The 19,471-nt window shown below is 46.5% G+C and overlaps 1 protein-coding gene across 3 annotated transcripts in view; it reads right to left on the bottom strand.

Moving 5' to 3' along the window:
• The window catches only part of Prkce (protein kinase C epsilon), a 505,293-nt gene that overhangs the window by 190,980 nt on the left and 294,842 nt on the right, over window positions 1-19,471 (bottom strand). For all 3 annotated transcript variants that reach the window (XM_006986497.4, XM_042267318.2, XM_076559041.1), the window contains 2 exons: window positions 2,441-2,600; window positions 398-432 (listed from right to left, as the gene is read on the bottom strand). In XM_006986497.4, coding sequence (XP_006986559.1) covers window positions 398-432; window positions 2,441-2,600 — 195 coding nt within the window. The remainder of the gene's footprint in view (window positions 1-397; window positions 433-2,440; window positions 2,601-19,471) is intronic.

Genomic DNA, 19,471 nt, shown 5'->3' with positions numbered 1-19,471 from the left:
GAGCCACACAGGGCTAGTAACAAGCCAGGCAGAGAGTGCCTTTGGAGAGCCTGAGAAGGGGGAACAGGGAGAACACTTAGACCCAAGCAAGACAGCAGACTCCAGCGAGCCTCTAATTGAAGTGTTACATCTACTAGAAAAAAAAAAAAATCAAAGCATTATCATCTTCTCCTACTGCAGCCCAAATGCTGGGGGGCAGGTACTCACTGGGGTGCCAGGAGATGGGCAGTGCTTCTGTGGTACATATCATACATGTATGTAGGAGTGGTGGCCGGGCAGTGACAAAGTAGAGGGGTCACACTTGTTGGAGAGGGCGAACAATTGGAACCTTCCAGAAGGGGTTAGAATCTTACTTTAACCACAGGTTCCAAAGGTAAGTTCATAAAATGCCACTTACCTTGACATTGGTATCCCTGTTTTCCTATGACACCCCTGAAAGAAGAAGATGGAATTTTACTAGGTCAGAGAATAAACAGATAAAGCCACCCAATTCTGGGTACTGTCCATGTCGTACTGAGTCCTGTGGAGTCTGTTGAGCGGTGTGACTTCACTGTCACTTGGAAGGTTAAAAATGCCTTCCAGAAGGCCACAGGGACAGCCTCACTTGTGGGGCAGGGACAAGGCCTGCCCGCAATGGGATTTGGTTTCTTGTACAAACACTCATACCAGTGGAGGTAGCAGTGTTCTAGAAATCTACAAATGAGCCTGCTTGCTCTGGATAGAAGCCAGTCAATTACATTTCCCTCCTTGCGTGCATGCCCAGAGAGGGCTCTGTGATGGTAGATAAGGCCTGCCATTGACTGGCATACACCCTGGGCATCCCAAAGCCTGTCAAGAATTATGGGCAGTCTACAGTTAGGACTGAGAACTCCAAATGGTCCAATTAGTCATTAGTCAGAGGTTTCTTCCACAGCCACAGCAAGGTTCCCCTGGCAAGGTTAGTTAGCCTGGAAACAGTCAAACCCAGCCAGCCATGTCCCTGTCCTCAGTGTACCTGGAACTCACAGGTGTGCTGACTAGGTTCACACTGAGACTCCTGCTTGGATATACGGACATGTTACAGAGTGTCCTATAGTCCTCAGGCCTGAAGAAGGAGCCACAAGTCATCTGGGCCATTCCCAGGAAATGGAGCTTGGGGTGTTCCCAACAGGCCAAGAGGACGATTCAGCCAGTAAGACCAGCTCCTCACCTCACAACCCAGACAGGAACGACAGAGCTGAGACACGGCAAGAAGCCATCTGGGGGGGACAACTGCTTCTGCTTCAGGGGGGTTTGTCTAAGCTACGTCACTGCAAGTGGCCCTGCCAACCTCAGTGACTTGCTTTATGACGAAGAGTAACCCCAACGCCTTCTAGAACCCAACAGTCCCTCCGAAGCCCGATGCAGATGTGCATTTGGGAACTTGGCCCCATTGCCTCTCCTCACTGCATCCAAGTGCACCGATTTCTATTCCAGCTTCAAAGACCTCAGAGAATATGCCAGAAAGTCTGCTGCTTCTTATTCTTTAAGATGCACAGTAAAATGCATTCTTTTAAATCAGAATCTAACTCCTGTGAAACACTTAAATCTCATATCCTTATGCCAGCTGCTTTATTAAGGAAACCTTTACCGTTATTGTCAAATTCTTCAAGGCTGATGATGTCAGCTTCACACTGGGATGAGACTCAAGGAAAGCAATCAATACTATTTCCTTGCTGAGATCTGTCTTTTAAACTTTAAAATCAGAGTCCTTAAAAAAGATGCAACATTACTATAGATGGAGCCCTAAGACTAATAATATACAGTACACTTGGACTTTTTTTAGAGGGATTTCTCCTTTGTTTCAAATTGAAATACAATGCTTCTGTCTGGAAGAACATTACTTCATTCATTATTTGCTTTCATGGGAAAAAATCTCTCTCCTCTCTCCCTCTTCTCTCTCCTTTCTTTCCTCTCTCTCCTCTTCTCCCTTCTCCCCCTATTTCCCTCTGGTCACACTGTGTAGCTCTCCATGACCTGGAACTGCTAATGTAGGCCAGGCTGGTCCACAGTTCATAGATTCCTCTGATCACACTGTGTAGCTCTCCATGACCTGGAACTGCTAACGTAGACCAGGCTGGTCCAGAGTTCATAGATTCCTCTGATCACACTGGGTAGCTCTCCATGACCTGGAACTGCTAACGTAGGCCAGGCTGGTCCACAGTTCATAGATTCCTCTGATCACACTGGGTAGCTCTCCATGACCTGGAACTGCTAATGTAGACCAGGCTGGTCCAGGGTTCATAAATCCACCTGTTTCTGCTTCTTGAGTGCTGGGATCAAAGCCGTGCACCACCATGCCCAGAAAACCTCTTTCATTCACATCAGCACTTTTGATTGAGGTTTATCTTCTCCCATCCCATGCCTAATCCTTTTCACCACAGAGAAGCTATAATCAGGGGTTTCGGATCGAGGAACTTACCAGATGAAATCTCGGCAGTGGGAGCAGTAGGTGGGCTGCCGAAGGTAGGTGGCCATGAACTTGTGGCCATTGACCTGGTGGACCCTGCGTCTGACAGCCCCTTGCCGCTTCCTTGGCCGCATACGCTCCCTGAACACTCGTTCTTCATTGTCCTTAGGGGCTACAGAAAGACACAAGCAGAAAGGAGACCATGTGGGTTAGTGCATCTCAACACCGACCTTTGGGTAGGGGTGAGCTGGGTGGGAGGCAGAGGGGCTGAGGGTTCTGAGGCGTTTCAGTGCTCGGCTGGAAGAAGTGAGCATCCTGAGGTGGGGTGGGGACAGATCCGTACATCTTCTCATGTCGGCCTGCATCCTCAGAGTCCGTCCCAATCCAGACTCTTCTCCCAGCTGACCCATTCCTTGACGCCCTCTTTGCCTAACCTACGAGTTTTGAGGATCAAGGGGGTCAAAGTGTTTCACGTTCAAATCTTAGCAAACTTGCAGGTGCTTGTGAACTTGGACAGGTAAGAGTCAGATCTACTGCCACGGGTCTCTGCAGGCACCTCTTTCAATAAATGGGGGCCACACGGCTGAGCACATGGAAGGCTGGTGCTGGGAAGCCCTAGTCACTGCCTGGCTCTGAGTAATAGCTGTCTAATCAACCTAACTTCTTCCTCCTCCCTCATCCTCAGATGAGAACAGTCGCTCCTTCTCAAAGGTCGAAAGGAGGCAGGGAGGGGTAACACTGTGAAAGCAGAGGGCTTCTCCAAAGCTCAGGAGCACCAGTAGAAGAGCAACTAGTTGGGCCACTGAAGACAGAGGAGAGAAATGATCACCCTGGAGAACCAACACCCAGGTGTGCTGGGGGAGCCGCAGCACCCAGGTGGCCCTGGCTGCTGTTTACTGGGAGCCTGTTTTAAGACTCCCAGGCTGCAGAACTAACACATCCCTAGATGAGGAAGATGGAGGCCTGCCTGTCACACTTCTACCTCCTACTCTTCCGCTTCCCTGGGATTCCTTGTTAACTAGTGACTATTGCTTCAAAATGTCCCCGATGACACCAACTCCCTCCTGAGTACAGAGAAACTGCCATTTCCCACCCTGGCACATGCAGGGTTCATTAGCCCACTGACCAGATCTCACAGCAACAACCCTGGTGACTTAACACAGAGATCTCTGTGCACATGTGCATGCATGAGCATGTACACACACATGTGCATGCATAGTCACAGTGTGCATGTGGAGATCAGAGGGTAACTTGCAGGGGTTGGTTCTCTCCTTCCACCACACGGGGCCCGGGGATAGAATTCATGTTGTCAGACTTGGCATCAGGCTCCTTTACTTACGGAGGAATCTCACTAGCCCTGAGCATCCCTTAGTTTTTTTTTGTTTTTTGTTTTTTTTATAAGAAGAAAGTAAATAACTAAAAATCCAATCTATGTGGCAGGAATTACTTGTTACAGACCTGATCTACACAATCTAACCCCCATCTTGCCATCACAGGATGGAGACTATTTCTTCCAAAACAAAACAAACAACAACAACACAAGCAAAAACCACAATTCTTCACTTTCCTAAAACTCACTGCAGAACACACTAAAGCCATAAATCAGCTCATAACACATTTAAGATGCAATCAGATGTGTAAGTCTGCCAGGTGTTTGCATCCAGGAGAACTCTGTTTTTTCAGTTAAAATGGTGAGAATTCCAATCTAATTTTCTCAAAGGAACTCTCCTAACTGTGACAGACTATTCCTGCAAACTTTGCCCCTCAGCTTCCAGCAGAGATGATTGGTAGTTCAACCAAATGTCCCAAACTGTGTTTGCTCTGATTTAGAGGGGGCAATATGGCAACCAATGAAGTCAATTGTGTTTATTTTCAGCTACCCCCTGGGAGGGGTCATGGATGCTGGTAGGATGTTATAGTCATGCAGGTTAAGTGGAAGGGAGAGGTCTGTGCAGGTCAGCATGACAGCCAAGAGTCACCCCTGAACACCGGGGTCTGTCTGAAGGGAACTTGCTCAAATATTTCTATTACTTCAGCCCCTGTACATATCTGCCTTGCCTTTTAAGCTAGGTTTTATGTCAATATATGAGGATGACCCAGCACCCCCAGCTCTGGATCTACACCCTAGAGAACTGAAATCAGGATTTTGAAGCGATGTCTGCTCTCCCAGGTTTGATGAAAGCATTGTCTACAATGGCCAAGACGAGATGCAACCTACATGTCCACTGATGATTGAGCAGCTATGGAGAAATCTGGTGAACCCATAAAGGTGGGTTTACGGGATCATACAGAGAAGGAAACTCCATTTGAAACAAAAGGCACGGAGGAGACCATGCTAAACAAAACAAGCTGATCACAGAACACATACTCCATGATACCACAAACACAAGGGCTCGTCAGTAGTCAAACTTAGAGAGGCAGAGAGCAGAAATGGGGGTCTCCAGAGCCTGGAAGGAAGCAGAATCAGGGTGGTATTAGTGCTACCAAGGTTCAAGGCAAGTTAGGTCTTGTATTATATACTGAGACACTTGCCAAGAGTGTGGATCCTATATTAAGGGTTATCGCAAAAATAAATAAAAAATAAACTGTAGCTCCCATGAGAGGGGTGGTGCTATTGTGTATCAATTTTCTCTGAGAGAAAATCTTCTGGAAGGGAAGCCCATTAAGATACAGGATGTGTTTGCCCATTCACTTAGGAAGCTGAGGCAGGAGGATCTTTATGAGTTCAAGGCCAGCCTGGTCTATATAGCTACACAATGAACTTCTGACAAGCCAAGGCTACATAGTGAGATTCTCTCACTCTCTCTCGCTCTCTCTCTCGCTCTCTCTCTCGCTCTCTCTCTCGCTCTCTCTCTCGCTCTCTCTCTCGCTCTCTCTCTCGCTCTCTCTCTCGCGCTCTCTCTCGCGCTCTCTCTCGCTCTCTCTCGCTCTCTCTCGCTCTCTCTCGCTCTCTCTCTCACTCTCACTCTCACTCTCTCTCTCTCACTCTCTCTCACTCTCACTCTCTCTCTCTCACTCTCTCTCACTCTCTCTCTCACTCTCTCTCTCACTCTCTCTCTCTCTCTCTCACTCTCTCTCTCTCACTCTCTCTCTCTCACTCTCTCTCTCTCACTCTCACTCTCACTCTCACTCTCTCACTCTCTCTCTCACTCTCTCTCTCACTCTCTCTCTCTCTCACACACACACACACACACACACACACACACACACACACACACACACACACACCTCTAAGGAGAGGTGAAACATTCCATCCTGCAGGGAAGCTTGTTACGGAAATAAACAATTCAGAAGCTTCAGAAAGTTCCTAAAACTGAGCAAATACACTAAGGTCGTCCTTCCCCAAGCTTATGGAAGTGAGCGATGTCCTCATATCAGACCAGCTGCCTGAAAGGATTTTCAGACCAACTGAGCTGCCTGCAAAAGGCACTCTCTAACTTCTCAGGCTGCCTGTAAGTTATGAGGTGAGTTTCAGGGTTCCAACTTTTGTGAGCCATGACCTATGCTGTGGTGGGCTTTGGTGACGTAACTGTTTCTAAGTGATTTCTACTCTTGTAAGTAGCCCCTCGCCATACTCCATTAAGCACTCCTTACTTTGGTCTGTGGTTGGTTCTCTATCTGGGGTGAATAGATGTTTGTTTATGCCTCTCCAGGAAAAGTCTCATAAAACAGATGTATTTTGTATATGTGTGTCTGTATGTGTGTGATATATGTCAGGTATATAAGAGAGGTATACACATGCACTTGTACATGCTATATTTTCCCTTTTTTGTTTTTGTTTTTTGAGACAGTGAGTCTGCTGTGAGACAGTGTCTCCAACATATTATAGGCAGTTGCACCCATGAAATCATAGCAAGATGGCCAATATAGTCATCTAAACGAGACCTGTACAATGACAACACCAGCTGACGTTCTAATACGGACGAGGGAAATCTCACAAGGCCTCACCCCTAGATGGAAAGCTGCTGGCAATAATGGTTGCTATGTGATGGAGAACCAGCTGGCTCCAGGGACAAGCTCCCTGATAGGTTATCCAACCCCACGGGGTCGGCTCTAATACCACACACACATCTGGTGTGTAGTATTAATAATTGAAGAAGAAGAGTTTGCAGCCTTGAGAGGGAACATGAGAGGAATCGGAGTGGGAAGGAGGAAGACTGGAGATGATGTCAATACAGAATTCCCATGTGAAATTCTCAAAACGTAAATGTAAAATATTTGCAGGAGAAACAAAACACACACTTTTATTAGTAATTTTTAAAATGCAATACAGAATGTTATTGTTACACCATAGATATATCATTTTATGCCTAATAAAGCAAACAACTTTATTTTAAAATGCTATTATTTGTTATTGGCAAGCTAGGAGGAAACTGATTTATTCATGTACTGTTAGAGGAAATGGCAGATGACATACATTTTCAGAAAGCAATATTAGAATATACAAAAACAGATCCACAAAGAGATTTGACCTGGCAATTCCCTAGGAATTAGCTCTGAAGTAAATGACTGAATACTAACAAAAGCTACCTAATCATGAACTACAGATGTCCCCCACCACATGGCTACATTGGTCAACAAGGAGAAATAACTGGATGATATTTTTAAAAAATTGTTCTCTGGTACCCCCTCAAAGTTTTTTGTTTTTTTTAATGCCTAAATCACCAAGTAATGCTATGGTTCCCTAGTGCTTGGTGGCCTCCCTGACGTGAACAGAAGAAAGGGACCTTGGAGAGAGAGTAGGGAAGAGAACAAATTTCATATCCATCCATTTATCCATCCTTTGCTCCATCCACTCACTAACTCATAGGGAGGGTCTTGCTATGTAGTTCAGGGCAGTTCTGGAATTTGCTTTGTAGTCTAGGGTGGCTTTGAATGCACAATCCTTCAGCCTTCACTTCCAGAGTTGATCACAGGTGTGCACTACTGTACCTGGCCACAAGAGGGCAAAGTCAAACAGGAAGTCGGCTTCCTTCTGTTACCTGCACAGTTCCATACCTGTTCAGTTACCAGCCAGAGTCACAGTGGAATTTCTGGTATCCAGGAAAAGTAAATATGTTCAGGAGTGACACACAGAATAAAAACATCCCCAGGCTTCTAGTCTGGGAAATTGACAAGTTACACAAGGTGTCCCTTAACACCTTTAGCTCTCTGGACGATGTTCACTGTTGTCTCTGGATACACTGTGCTGGTGTGACTGTCCCTAGAGGACCCAGGCAGTTATCAGATGTCTCATTTATGACCATATATACCACACAGCAGAAAGGTGTTGTAGAACAGTATTTAAAGTTGTGTTACTTTTGTTCATGTTGCATTTGTTTAACTCTGTGAAGCTGTGTTACTGTGCTGACTAAAACACCTGATGGTCTAATAAAGAACTGAATAGCCAATAGCAAGGCAGGAGAAAGAATAGGCAGGGATGGCAGGCAGAGAGAATAAATAGAAGGAGAAATCTGGAAGGAGAGAAGTAGCCAGAGAAGGAGGAGGAGGACATCAGGGGCCAGCCACCCAGTTACACAGCCAGACACAGAGTAAGAAGGAAAGAAAATATATACAGGAATACAGAAAGATAAAAGCTCCAAGGCCAAAGACAGATGGAATAATTTGAAGTTAAGAAAAGCTTTCAAGAAACAAGCCAAGCTAAGGCTGGACATTTATAATTAAGAATAAACTTCTGTATGTGATTTATTTGGGCCCCCGATAAGAGTAAAAAAAAAACCACAAACAATAGAAAGGGTCCCCAAAAGTTAGGGGAAAGCTAGCACATAACAAGACTGTTTTGTGAAACTGTCTGTGGAAGTAGAGAACCAGACTGGTGTGATAAAACAAGAACCCACAAAAGGCACAAGCTGAGCAGTGAGGAGATCTGTGAGAACCCCAAACCTCAGTACATTCCAGGCTTATGTTTTATGTCCTCCAATTAGTCCATAAACTTCAAACTCCTGGAACCTTTTGTACCAGCAAATCATACGTAACCCCGACATGGAGAACCATCTATAAGAGGCTGCAAGCAGGTGATACCAAGAACTAAAAAGGATTATACACTGTGCAGCTATCACTCTGTGCAAATAAATTTCTTTTCCTTGGTGAGAGGGATGATCTTTCCTCCAAGAAAAGGCTTTAAGGATACTTGGAGACTCACAAAGAGGCAGGCATGCCACCAAACACTATACTGTCCTTTGTGGCAGGCAGGTCATTGAAGGATTCACTTCTCCATTGTCCTCTCACTGACCAGCCACATCTCTTTCCACACAGAAGCAGACAGAACTGAATAGTGCCTCTCAGGTCAGGTGATGGCATCCTCAACATTGGTCTTCTAGAGATATTTTTCACTTTATGAAACCCCAGCAGGAAATTCACTGTGTCAGGCTATGGATTCCGGGGTGCTTCCAGGCTGTGTGTGGGAGGGACTGCCCAATTCAAGGGTTGACTCTTGCCCGAATCAACAACACAGGGTACTGCTGTTATTGCTCACTACAGGATTATCCCTGAGGCACACAGAAGCCATTCTCCAAGCAAGTCTCTTCCTGAGTTCTCTCCATTGACTCCCTTTTTGCAGTATAACTAAAGTAGATTTCAGGGGATAGGCCAGATTCTTGTCTTTGTTGCAAACTTGAAATTTCTATACAAATTTATACAAAGTCTATCATGACTCTCTTTAGGGTTTCTGTTTTTTTAACCTATCAAGAGAGGGAGACACCCCCACCAGCTCAGACACTGGCCTGGAAGGAGCAGGGTTGTAATGCTTCATCTCATCAACCTCACTGGATCTGGAGTCACTTGGGAGACACATCTCTAGATGTATCTGTGAGGGTATCTCCAGTGAGGTTTACCTGAGAGGGGGATGACCCACCCTGAATCTAGATGATGCCATCCCATAGGCTGGGGTCCGAGATTAAATAAAAAGGAGAACGTGAGCTGAGCGCAGGCGTTCAGCTGATTCTTAAGTGTGGATGTGATGTAATCATCTCATGTTTCCAACTGCCATGCCTTCCCACCACAATGGCTGGTTCTCTTTTAAACTTTGAGCTAAACAAAACATCACTAAGTTGTCCTTGTCAGATGTCAAGGAACGGGTACCAAGTCATGCTGGGATCTGAGGAATGCCAGAGCTCTACCTCTAGGGGAGTTCATTTATCTTTTCGGTAGTTCCCGGGTTTGGGGTGTATGGACTTGCTAGGCTAAAACAAAACTCCAACATCACTCGGATGGAAAAAAAATACAGAACAAAAATGAAGCCCTGAAGCATGAGAGCATTGGTGCCTCCTGTTTTCCATGAGGAAAATGGATGATGCTCTTTTCATGTGAACAAATGCTTCATGACAGTGAGTTTTAAGTATTAAGTAAATATTTATGTGATGCCAAAGACTATGCCCTACATATTGTACTCACACAATACATTAAAAAAAAAAAAAAAGGCCTTCATGTTCAAAACAGGAAAGAGGAAGCAGCGGTTGATTTCTTGGGAGAGACAGCCCCGTGTGTCCTCCCAGTCACAGCATTCATGGGAAGGTCTGCAAGTGATGGCTGGGGACGGTCTGCCTGTTTCATCGGGAGTGTCATCTAATCAGAACAGCGAGCGCTGGTGGCATTCCAAGGGTGGTGGCATCTCGAATTCGACCCAAACCCTTGTCTTCTTCCTTTCTGAATGGCCTTTGCTATGTTCACAGCAGAGCTTACGTCCCATCCAGCCATGGAAAGAGAGATGTAGCTGATGCATGCTCTCCATGGGGGGAAACCCAATGCCTGAAGACACTGAATGCGGGGACAGCGGGTGTAAACTGCTGGACAGTGGGGAAATGAGGCAGACGCACCCCAGCCCTACAGTCCTATGGTTGTTATGTATACTGTGAACAGTGCCAAGTGTGGGAGAGCGGGAGAGAGGGAGGGAGAGAGAGAGGGAGGGAAGAAGGGAGAGAGGGAAGAAAGGAGGGAAGGAGAAAGAGAGAGAGAGAGATCACTTAAGCAGGTTTGCCCTCTGTCTGTATTCCTTCTTTTACCTGTTCAGTTGTGAGCCAGAGTCGTAGTGGAACTTCTGGTATCCAAGAAAAGTCATTATCCCCAGGAGGGACACAAAGAATCAAAACATCCCCAGGCTCCCAGCCTGGGAAGTTGACCAAGTTGGACGTCTGCCAAGGGAGGGGCCCCAGTCCCTGCTGTGCCCCTGAGGCCCAGGATGAGTCATGGGAGACTCATCCAAGGCTGCATACCTGAGCACTGTGGAGGTGATGCCACAGGGTGGGAGCCTGCCTGTTGCTCACGCTCATAAAATGTGGTGGTAAAACCCACCTGAGGGACGCAGTGCCGGAAGTCTTAGCTGCGTGTCTACTTGTCCCCAGGGGTAAGTTGGCAGTTGTGGAAGAGACGACTTCCTCAGATGTCCCCTTCCTCCTCAACTCCCAAGCCTTTCAGAGTCATGGGTACCACAACCCAGAAGGTCTACAAGTTACTTACGGAGAAGCCCCCACCCCCCAGCGCTGTTAATGCCTGCCATTCCAAGGATCCAGTCACAACAGGCACAGTTCAGAGAAGGCTGAAGCAGAGTGAACAAAAACTCACTCCCTCTCACATCCAAGTAGACCCTCCGTGCCCTCCTGTGGGTCCGCAGAGCTTTTTAAAAATCAAGTACTGGCCCCAACTCCCCAAACCACAAGGAATTAACTTTTTGGTTTTCCTTGAGTTACTTCTTTGCTGAGACAATTTTGAACTTTCACTAATTTTAAATTTAAAAAAAAAAAACAAACACATAGCTGGGCATAATGGCATGTGAGTTGAGACAGGGGGATCACTGTGAGCTCTCAAGGCTAGCTTGAGACAAACAGTGAGGTTGTCTTCCTTGAACTCCCATCCCATTCCCACCCCACCCCCAAGTAAAAAAAGAAAAGCGTGGCTTCTTCAAAATTGGTGTGGAGGCAGGGCAGGGTTCCCGGGAAGCAGACAGGGTGGGGTTCATTGGCCGACCTAAGAAGGAAGTGTAATCTTAGAAGCCAGAGGATTAAAGGAAGAAAATAAAAGGTAATAGAAGAATGGGAAGATAAGGAGTTGGAGGAAGAGAAGTGAAGAGGAGAGAGAAGTTAAGGTAACTGTTGAGTCACAGAGCGAGCCCGCGATGCCTCTGAGCAAATGTGCCCATGTCTTCCAGCAGAGACTCTCACAGCGAACCCAGCTCAAGACGACACAAACACAGCCATGTGGCATGCCAGGCTGGCAGACGACAGGGGAGTCATGAGGAGAGTCTGTTCCCTTCTCCAGGACAGTCGGCCCTCAGTCCTGAGGCTCCCAGGATTGAAGTTACTGTTTCTGTTACACACGACACACAGTGTCCTCTGCAGCTAAGGTGCCAAGCACAGATCCAATCCTATGACTGTAACATTAGACCTGAGGGGTTAAAGCAGCTCATGTGGGGGACACTCTTTGGTCCTTTCTAATCACCTGAGAAAACAAGGTGGCGGTGCCATGCCATACCCTCCACGCTGGAGCTGCAATGGTCTCTGGCAAGCAGCCCAGTCAAGGATATGTTCGAAGAAACTTCTTTAGCTCCTTGCTGCCCGCCCTGAAGTGCAGGGTGACCCTCTTCCTCCTGCACCAAGGACCTTGGTGCCTTTAAAAACACAAAATCCTTTTCCCTTATCCGTGGCCAAGGAGAACTCTGGTTAATTTCTGCACAGAGCTACCGAAACTTGACATGTCGTTGACCAGAAGTTCTAGGGTGATGATTCTCAACCTCTTCTTAGCGGTCTGGATATAAAATGGCTCTTTTCACTTTGGAAAGTATCTCCTAAAATCCAATAACAATCTTACTTTTGCACATTTATTCAAATAACATGAAAAGTTGCCTTCACCCCCAAGTCTATAGGCAGATGTTTTCAGCAGCTCCATCTACAATCACCAAGAAAGGAAAGACCAACTATCCCTCTCTGAAGGGCTCATGCACATCCATGCACTGGAATTCAACCCAGAAGCAGAAAGGAACAAATTAGGAGCAGATATGAAAGTGTGGATGAATCGCAAATGCTAATGTGGGGAGTCAGAAGGTACACACAGACTTCTGAGTCCTTTTAAGTGCTCGTCTGGAGAAAGTAAAGTTACGGCCATTGATAAGCCTACCAGCAGCTGATGGCGGGCAGAGGGTCTGACTATGAAACAGAAAAGACAGAAGGATGATTTGGGGGAGAGGGGTGCTCAAAGTATTCCATGTTTTCACTGCAGCTTGCATGACCGCACATGTTTGTCAAAACACAGAACTCATTTGCCAGAAAGGGTGAATTTCACCGTATGCCAATTAAACAGTCCATCTTGAAAGAAGGAAAAAAGGAGAAAACAAGGAAGGAAGGAGGGCCCACTTTCATTTTCAGTCCTGTCTGTGTCGGGAGCTGCTCCTGATGGGAAGAGCTGCTGGGGGACGATATAAAAGGAACATCCGAAGCATTGAAACTGACTGTCACCGCTGCTGAGGACTTGGCTCAGCAGACTAGACTGTCCTCAGGAGCAGCGGGAGCTGGTCTACTTCCCTCCCTAACTGACTTTTCCTCCTGCCAGTTCCTGCTCATCCCTCACTCACACGTCTCCCTCAGTACCATCTTTGGAAGCCTTGGTACTCCATGCCCCCTCCCAGTCTCTCATCACAGTGTGCTTCCTCCCTCTCTGCACAGGGTCTCTCTCTCTCTCTTCCCCATTTGAAATTGTTCCCATCCTTTAACAGATCTCTCTTGCATGAGAATTTTTCTCATCAGAGCGGACCACAGGGATCCTCTCTTCTTCGTACTTGCATAGTGCCAGGAGTCTTTACTGTTCATTTTGACATTCACCCATTAAACATTTAATGAGCTACATCAAATGCTTGCTGTTCTTTGCTCAGAGAGACAGCTAGTTACTTCAGGAAAAGAACTCTTAAGATTTCTTTTGCATGCTTTCCTCCCAGCCTCACCCAAATGCCCCCATTCATATCAGTAGTTCTAATCATTATTAATTGAATAAAACACCCAAGTATTGACAACAATAGGTAAGAGAACATTGCAATCTGTCTACTTATAGCACAAAATTACTATGTATTTTTTGCCTTCCATTCAATGTGATTGAAATGGCTTTTCACAAAATAAAAGCCATCCATGGTTCTAAGGAACGCAATAATCCACAAAGGACCCACAATAGCGCAGTAAGTGCATACGCTTCCTGACATTCGACTGTTCCCAAGTGTAAGAGCTCTTTCATGTCACAGCACATTGAGATGGTACCACTCCCTGTTATTTTTTAATCCTACTCAAATTTTGTGCATTTTTCTTTTCTTTTATACAAGCCTTGGCCATGTGTCTCCAGCTAATATTCACCCTTGATGGGTATTTCCTAGTTCCGTGCATACTTATGCTTAAACTACGGAGGCCAGACTATCCAGTCTAAACCCGCAGAGCAGAGCTGCGCGAGAGAAGTCATCTGAGCTAACATCACTGTGTGCAGGCTCTTGCTACATCTCATTACATGTGTTTTGGTTATGTTCACAATAAAGACTAAACGGACAATTCAATATTGACAAAGCATTACTTGGCTGCAAGGGAATTATTTTTTTCTTCAGAAATGTCTGACCGCACAGAAAGGCCTTTGGCCTCAGTATTGAGTTTTCAGTGTAGGGAAACCATTAGCTTATGTCTGCTCTGCATGTACAGTACCCCCTCCTCCCCCACCTCCCATCCCCCCACCCCGCTTTGGTAACTTCATGGAGGTATGTCAGGAAATGAGTTGGAGAACTGTTTGTTTCTCAGCCCAGAACCACTGGAGATGCACAAACACTGTGTGGTCCATAACTCTTCTCATGTGGGAGGGGGCACTGACAAGGGGTGCGAGGTTGAGATCATTGTCTCAATTGGGATTTTCACTCAAGACTCTCTAGTTAGAATGGAATGTGTGTCTCAACAGAGGATATATGACAGACACCCAAATATGACTGGAGATCGATCTCTCTCTCTCTCTCTCTCTCTCTCTCTCTCTCTCTCTCTCTCTCTCTCTTCTCTCTCTCTCTCTTACACACACACACACACACACACACACACACACACACACACACACACACACACCACAGACATCCCACTAGGTCTCTGGTTCTGGAACTTGAGTATTGCAGGCCTATCAAAGCAGATGGGTGCTCCACCTCAGGGTTTCTGTTCAGCAGGTCTAGTTTAGAGTCGGAGAATCTGTAATCCCAACAAGCTCTTAGGACCTGTGGACAGGCCCAGAACTGAGCAGAGTTTAGGGGCCTCTGCCTTGGGTTGTCCATGGTCTCCTGGATCCCTGGAATCATTGGAATTTTCCTTGCTAGAAAATGGGAAATCATCTCAGAGTCCCACAGTCAAGGTAGCTAAGGGCATCTGCAGGGAGACGGCTTCCTGAGAATTTCAAGCAAAATGTCTCTAGGTGTTGCAAGGAATCCCTGAGGTCAGCTTCTTGCCTCTGCTAAGGAGCTGAGCTCCAGGGTGAGTAGGTGACAAACAGAATGGAGCAAATGGTTGACTGAAAAACACACACAAAGGGGAAAACAGTGCCAGTGAATAGAACACCCCGATTCTACATCCACCCCCAGAGCCCCTGCTGTGTGCCAGGGATGCAGCCAACCACTGACTCCTCACTTGGGCCTGCAGATGGCCAGAGGAGCACTAAACAACATAGGCTGAGGCCTGGCCATCTCCGCTCTCACCTGGTATCTGGTCTCCCTTACTGTCTTAAGCTTTGGGTAACACTCCTGCTCTGCTCTCCTTGTAGACAAGTTAATCCCTTAAGGAGTGGCTGTCTAAAAACAGCTGAAACAAGGTGCCTTAGCCCTAAATCCACCTAACCTCTCTTCTCTTCTTCAAAGACTGAAGGCATCAAAATAGGAGTAACTAAGATTTCCAGAACAGGAGGCCTTGTAGTCCTATCACTTCACGATGAGACTACCCTCCTCAGATCTACTGAATCAAACCAATTTCCCCAAGATGGTAACTCAGCAACCCCTTTGAGCCAGAATGGTCACCTTGTGGTGGGAACCAGAAGGGCCACCTCTAGTGATGATGACTGGAACGTGTAGAGCCTCACAAAACCAGACGAGACAAGCCTGGAAGAGACCAGTTTGACCAACACCGCTTGACTATGCACCTTTTCCTTTTACATTTGTGGGTGTGAGGGGGATGGTCAGAGGACAACCTCGGGTATTGGTCCTCACCGCTACCTTGTTTGAGATGGCCTATTGGTTATAACCACAGTTGTCTGTCAAGGTAGCTGTATAGGATTCTCCTACACTCTCTTCACCCACCCTGATGCCGGACAGCTGGGGTTATGGATTACACGCCACTGGATAGAGCCGTAACTGGGCTCCAGGAACACACATTCAGACCTTCACACTTACATGGGAAGTCCACCACACCCCCGAGTCTTCTCCGCCACTCCAATTGTGCATAGGTCTTGCCCTTCGTTTTATTGCTTCATTGTTTAAACAGGAAGCTCTTGGCTGTACCCCCAAACCTCCCCAGTGGGCCTGTACCACATGAATAATCCCCTTTCTTCTTCCACTAGTTTTCTTGCTTCTTTCTTGGAGCACATGGTTGGAATGGGCCTCTCAGAACTCTCTGGCAACACCATCTTATCAGTAACAAGTTGTATCTCTCCAACCTTGGCACACCGAGGCAAAGCCCTTGTTGGAGTTCTTTCTAGGTCTTGGTAGTGAGACACTTGGGAGCCTTTCTCACCAAAAAAAAAAAAAGAAAAAAACAGTGACATTCTATTACTGCCTTGGGCCTGTCTTCAGAGATTTCCATCTCAGTGGTCCTGGAAACATCTTTGGTCCTCACACAGCATCTTTATACCTCCCCTGGGATTTAACTCAAGAACCAAATTGGAACTCATGGAGGGATTTCTGGGCTTCTTGGGCTCAAGGTAATCTGCGATGTCACTGCTTATTATATTCCTTGCCCTTCACCTGGGATAAGAAAGTATTTCATGGCAAGTACATTTATTTCATTCCAAGAGTCAAAAGTGATGTATAGAAATGATGTTTAGACATGTTTCCTTAAATGTAATAGGCAGCGACAGTAGGTGAGTAGGAGGGGAGGGGACCAGCTTCCATGCCCAGGAATTCATATACCTCTTAGAATACTTGACCCCACGTTGAGCCTGGCCAACATCAACTACCAAACGAGGTTCAGTAGATACATACAAATACCCAGAACTGATATCCCATGACCCTGGCTCTCAACCCTGGCAACAATCCATCCACTTGAAGAAAAAACTTGTGTCTGGGGCTGGCCAGCCAACTGAGTCATGCTTGCTGGGGTGGAGACAGGCACTGGGATTGGGTTAAATCTCTCCAGGGGACTCTAATGTACAGCCCTTGTTGAGGGGCCATTCCTATCAGCAGAGATCAGGAGAGATATTTAGGGATAGAGGTATTGATCAAGCCAATGCATCCTGGCCTAGCAACTGCCTGTTACACAGAGCAAATGTTTTGGTTTAATGTTTTTCTCCTCCTCCTCCTTCTCCTCCTTCCTTCCTTCTCTCTTCCTCTCCCTCTCCGTTCCTCTCTCTCTCCTTTTCTTTTCCTCTTCTTCTCCTTCCTTCTTCTCCTTCCTTCTTCTCTTTCCTCTCCTCCTCCTCCTCCTCCCCCTCCTCCTCCTCCCCTTCCTCCTCCTCCTCCTCCTCCTCCTCCTCCTCCTCCTCCTCCTCCTCCTCCTCCTCCTCCTCCTCCAGGGGTATGGCTCAGTTGGAGATTCTAGGTGGTATCTACAGTGTGGGAGTTAAGCATGTCTAACCTTTTGACATTGTGGTATGATGTTGTCATCTATGAAGTTTACGCTCAAGAATCGAGCAATAGTTTTAAAATTTGCCAAAAAAAAATCTCATAATGTTTTTTAAGTAAACATACAATTTTGTGTTTGGTCTCATTTGTAGTTATTCTGGGGCACATATGGCTGGCAGGCCATGGGCTAGATGCATCTGGTAGATATTCAGGTAGAGGGAGAGGAATGGGAAAAGGGAAGGAGAAAATAAGTGAAGAAAGAGAGCATGTATTAGGGGGACATTTGATTGCACTGACACTCACTCTGAGACTGTTAATAAAGTTAAACCTTGAATCAAGGGGCGGAGTCCATGACTAGCTGACCGGAATTAGTCATAGAGATTTTGGAGGGCCTAGATAGAGAGGCACAGGAGGAAATAGGGAGGGGCTTGGAGAGATTCCCAGTCTTTTTGATCTGGGAAGGTGGAGAGAGAGGGTCAGCTAGTTGTTTCTCTGCTGCTTTCTTAATCTATCAGGTTTGTACCCCAATATCTGACTTCTGAGATTTTATTAATAATAGAACAATATAGGTAAACGTTTCAAGCATGGTCTATTCAAATTCACTGAAGTGTCTGCACCTGGCCATGACACTGACCAGATCCCTATGTGGGTTCTAAGTGGGCCATTACTCTTACCTTGACCTCCCCCTCCACAGTATAAAATGTTATGGGATGGTTCTGTGCTGTCCCGGTTGGTTCTGGAATTTGCCTGCTGTGTCCCGTCCAAATCACCAGTATGGGGCTGGAGAGACGGCTCAGCATGTTAGAGGACCTGAATTCAGCTCATAAAAGCCGGACATACCTCTAACCCCAGAGCCAGGGGATGGGGAGACAAGTGGCTGGGAGCTTGCTGGCTAGCAAGCCTAGCCAAAATAGCAACCTGTAGGTTCGGTGAGGGACCATCTCAAACATGAAAGCAATAGAGAAGACACCCAAGTCAACCTCCAACTTTCACATGCATGCATGCACACCCATAGGCAAGCATATCTGTATACACACACACCACCACCACCACCACCAGAATGTTAAATACTCATTTGCATAGACCTTATATATAAGGTTTATTATATCTAACAGTGAGGAAGAGGCTTCAGAACTGAGAATCTCTTAATCTAACTCAAATGCTGACATTTGAGAGCAGCTGGTTTAGGGCCAGTACAGAGCCCAGTCTGGGGATGTCACCTCAGACAATGCTCAGCAAAGTCAGAAGAGCAAAGGGATCGACTCGCTTGTCCGTGAAACAAGGGAAAGACAGCTAGCTACCACATCCAAGATTGTCTCCTGCTGTGACCTACAGTTTTCTTTGGCTTGCTGGGTTTCCCCCAGGTGTTTTCTGAGCTCCATGCAAATAGAACATGGTTGTCTAATAGGATCTTGGTGTTTTGTGGCACAACCTCAGTCACACCAAGCACTTTTTGGGTTTCTTTCTCTACGAAAGTTGTGTTCCCAGAGAGCTGAGTGTCGATGGGCTTTCTTTCCGTCTATCACGCCTTCCTTTAAATGTACATTCAGTGCTATAGGAGGGCGTCCTGTGGCGAGTGCTTCCCAAGAATGACTAAACGGGCTGGTAATGCTAATAATTATATCTTAATTCAACTATTTAGTAAACCTAAACTTTAACATAGCAATTTCAGGGTAAAATAGGGGTTCTTTAGGTTGCTTTAATTTTTGAACGCTTACCAAGGGAGTCTGGGGCCCTCTCATAACACATTTCACAAGCAGTTCAAGCTCCTCCAGAGTGCTTGTTTTCAGCCAAGGAAGGGGGTGATTTGTTAGTTTCAGCTTTAGGGAGCTGTCTAGTGTGGAGGCAGTGAGAAAGAGGGAGAGAGTGGGAACAGCACAGTAGTGCTGTAACTTGCGCACAGAGGTGAAGGCCAAGGTCAGCGGGGTGAGACCAAATGAACGTTGTGAGCTGAGGACCCACGCCCCCCGTTCGCTCTGCACCCCTGGCTGAATTTCTTCCCTCCTCCCTCTAGACTTCATGTGGCTCATCTGGTTCAAAGAAATACCAGCGTAAGTAATTTCTAATCTCTTTCCCGCTCTTCTGTCTAGCATTTGAGGATTATTTGAAGAGTATGGATCATCTGAGGTTGTCAAACATTATAGTTCTAGGAATCGGTCTATCAGTGCGTTGGTCCAGCTTGGCACACACTCAGAGGCGGTGCAGGAAAACTAAAATTGCTATGTACAACTGTATAGGTCATGTACCTCACAAAGGCGACACTCGCCTCCTGCACAGAGCTCCAC

This window comes from Peromyscus maniculatus, chromosome 22, assembly GCF_049852395.1.
Source record: "Peromyscus maniculatus bairdii isolate BWxNUB_F1_BW_parent chromosome 22, HU_Pman_BW_mat_3.1, whole genome shotgun sequence".
Taxonomy (NCBI): Eukaryota; Metazoa; Chordata; class Mammalia; order Rodentia; family Cricetidae; genus Peromyscus; species Peromyscus maniculatus.
The sequence above is the reverse complement of the archived record's forward strand: the minus strand, read 5'-3'. Positions and strand labels throughout refer to the sequence as shown.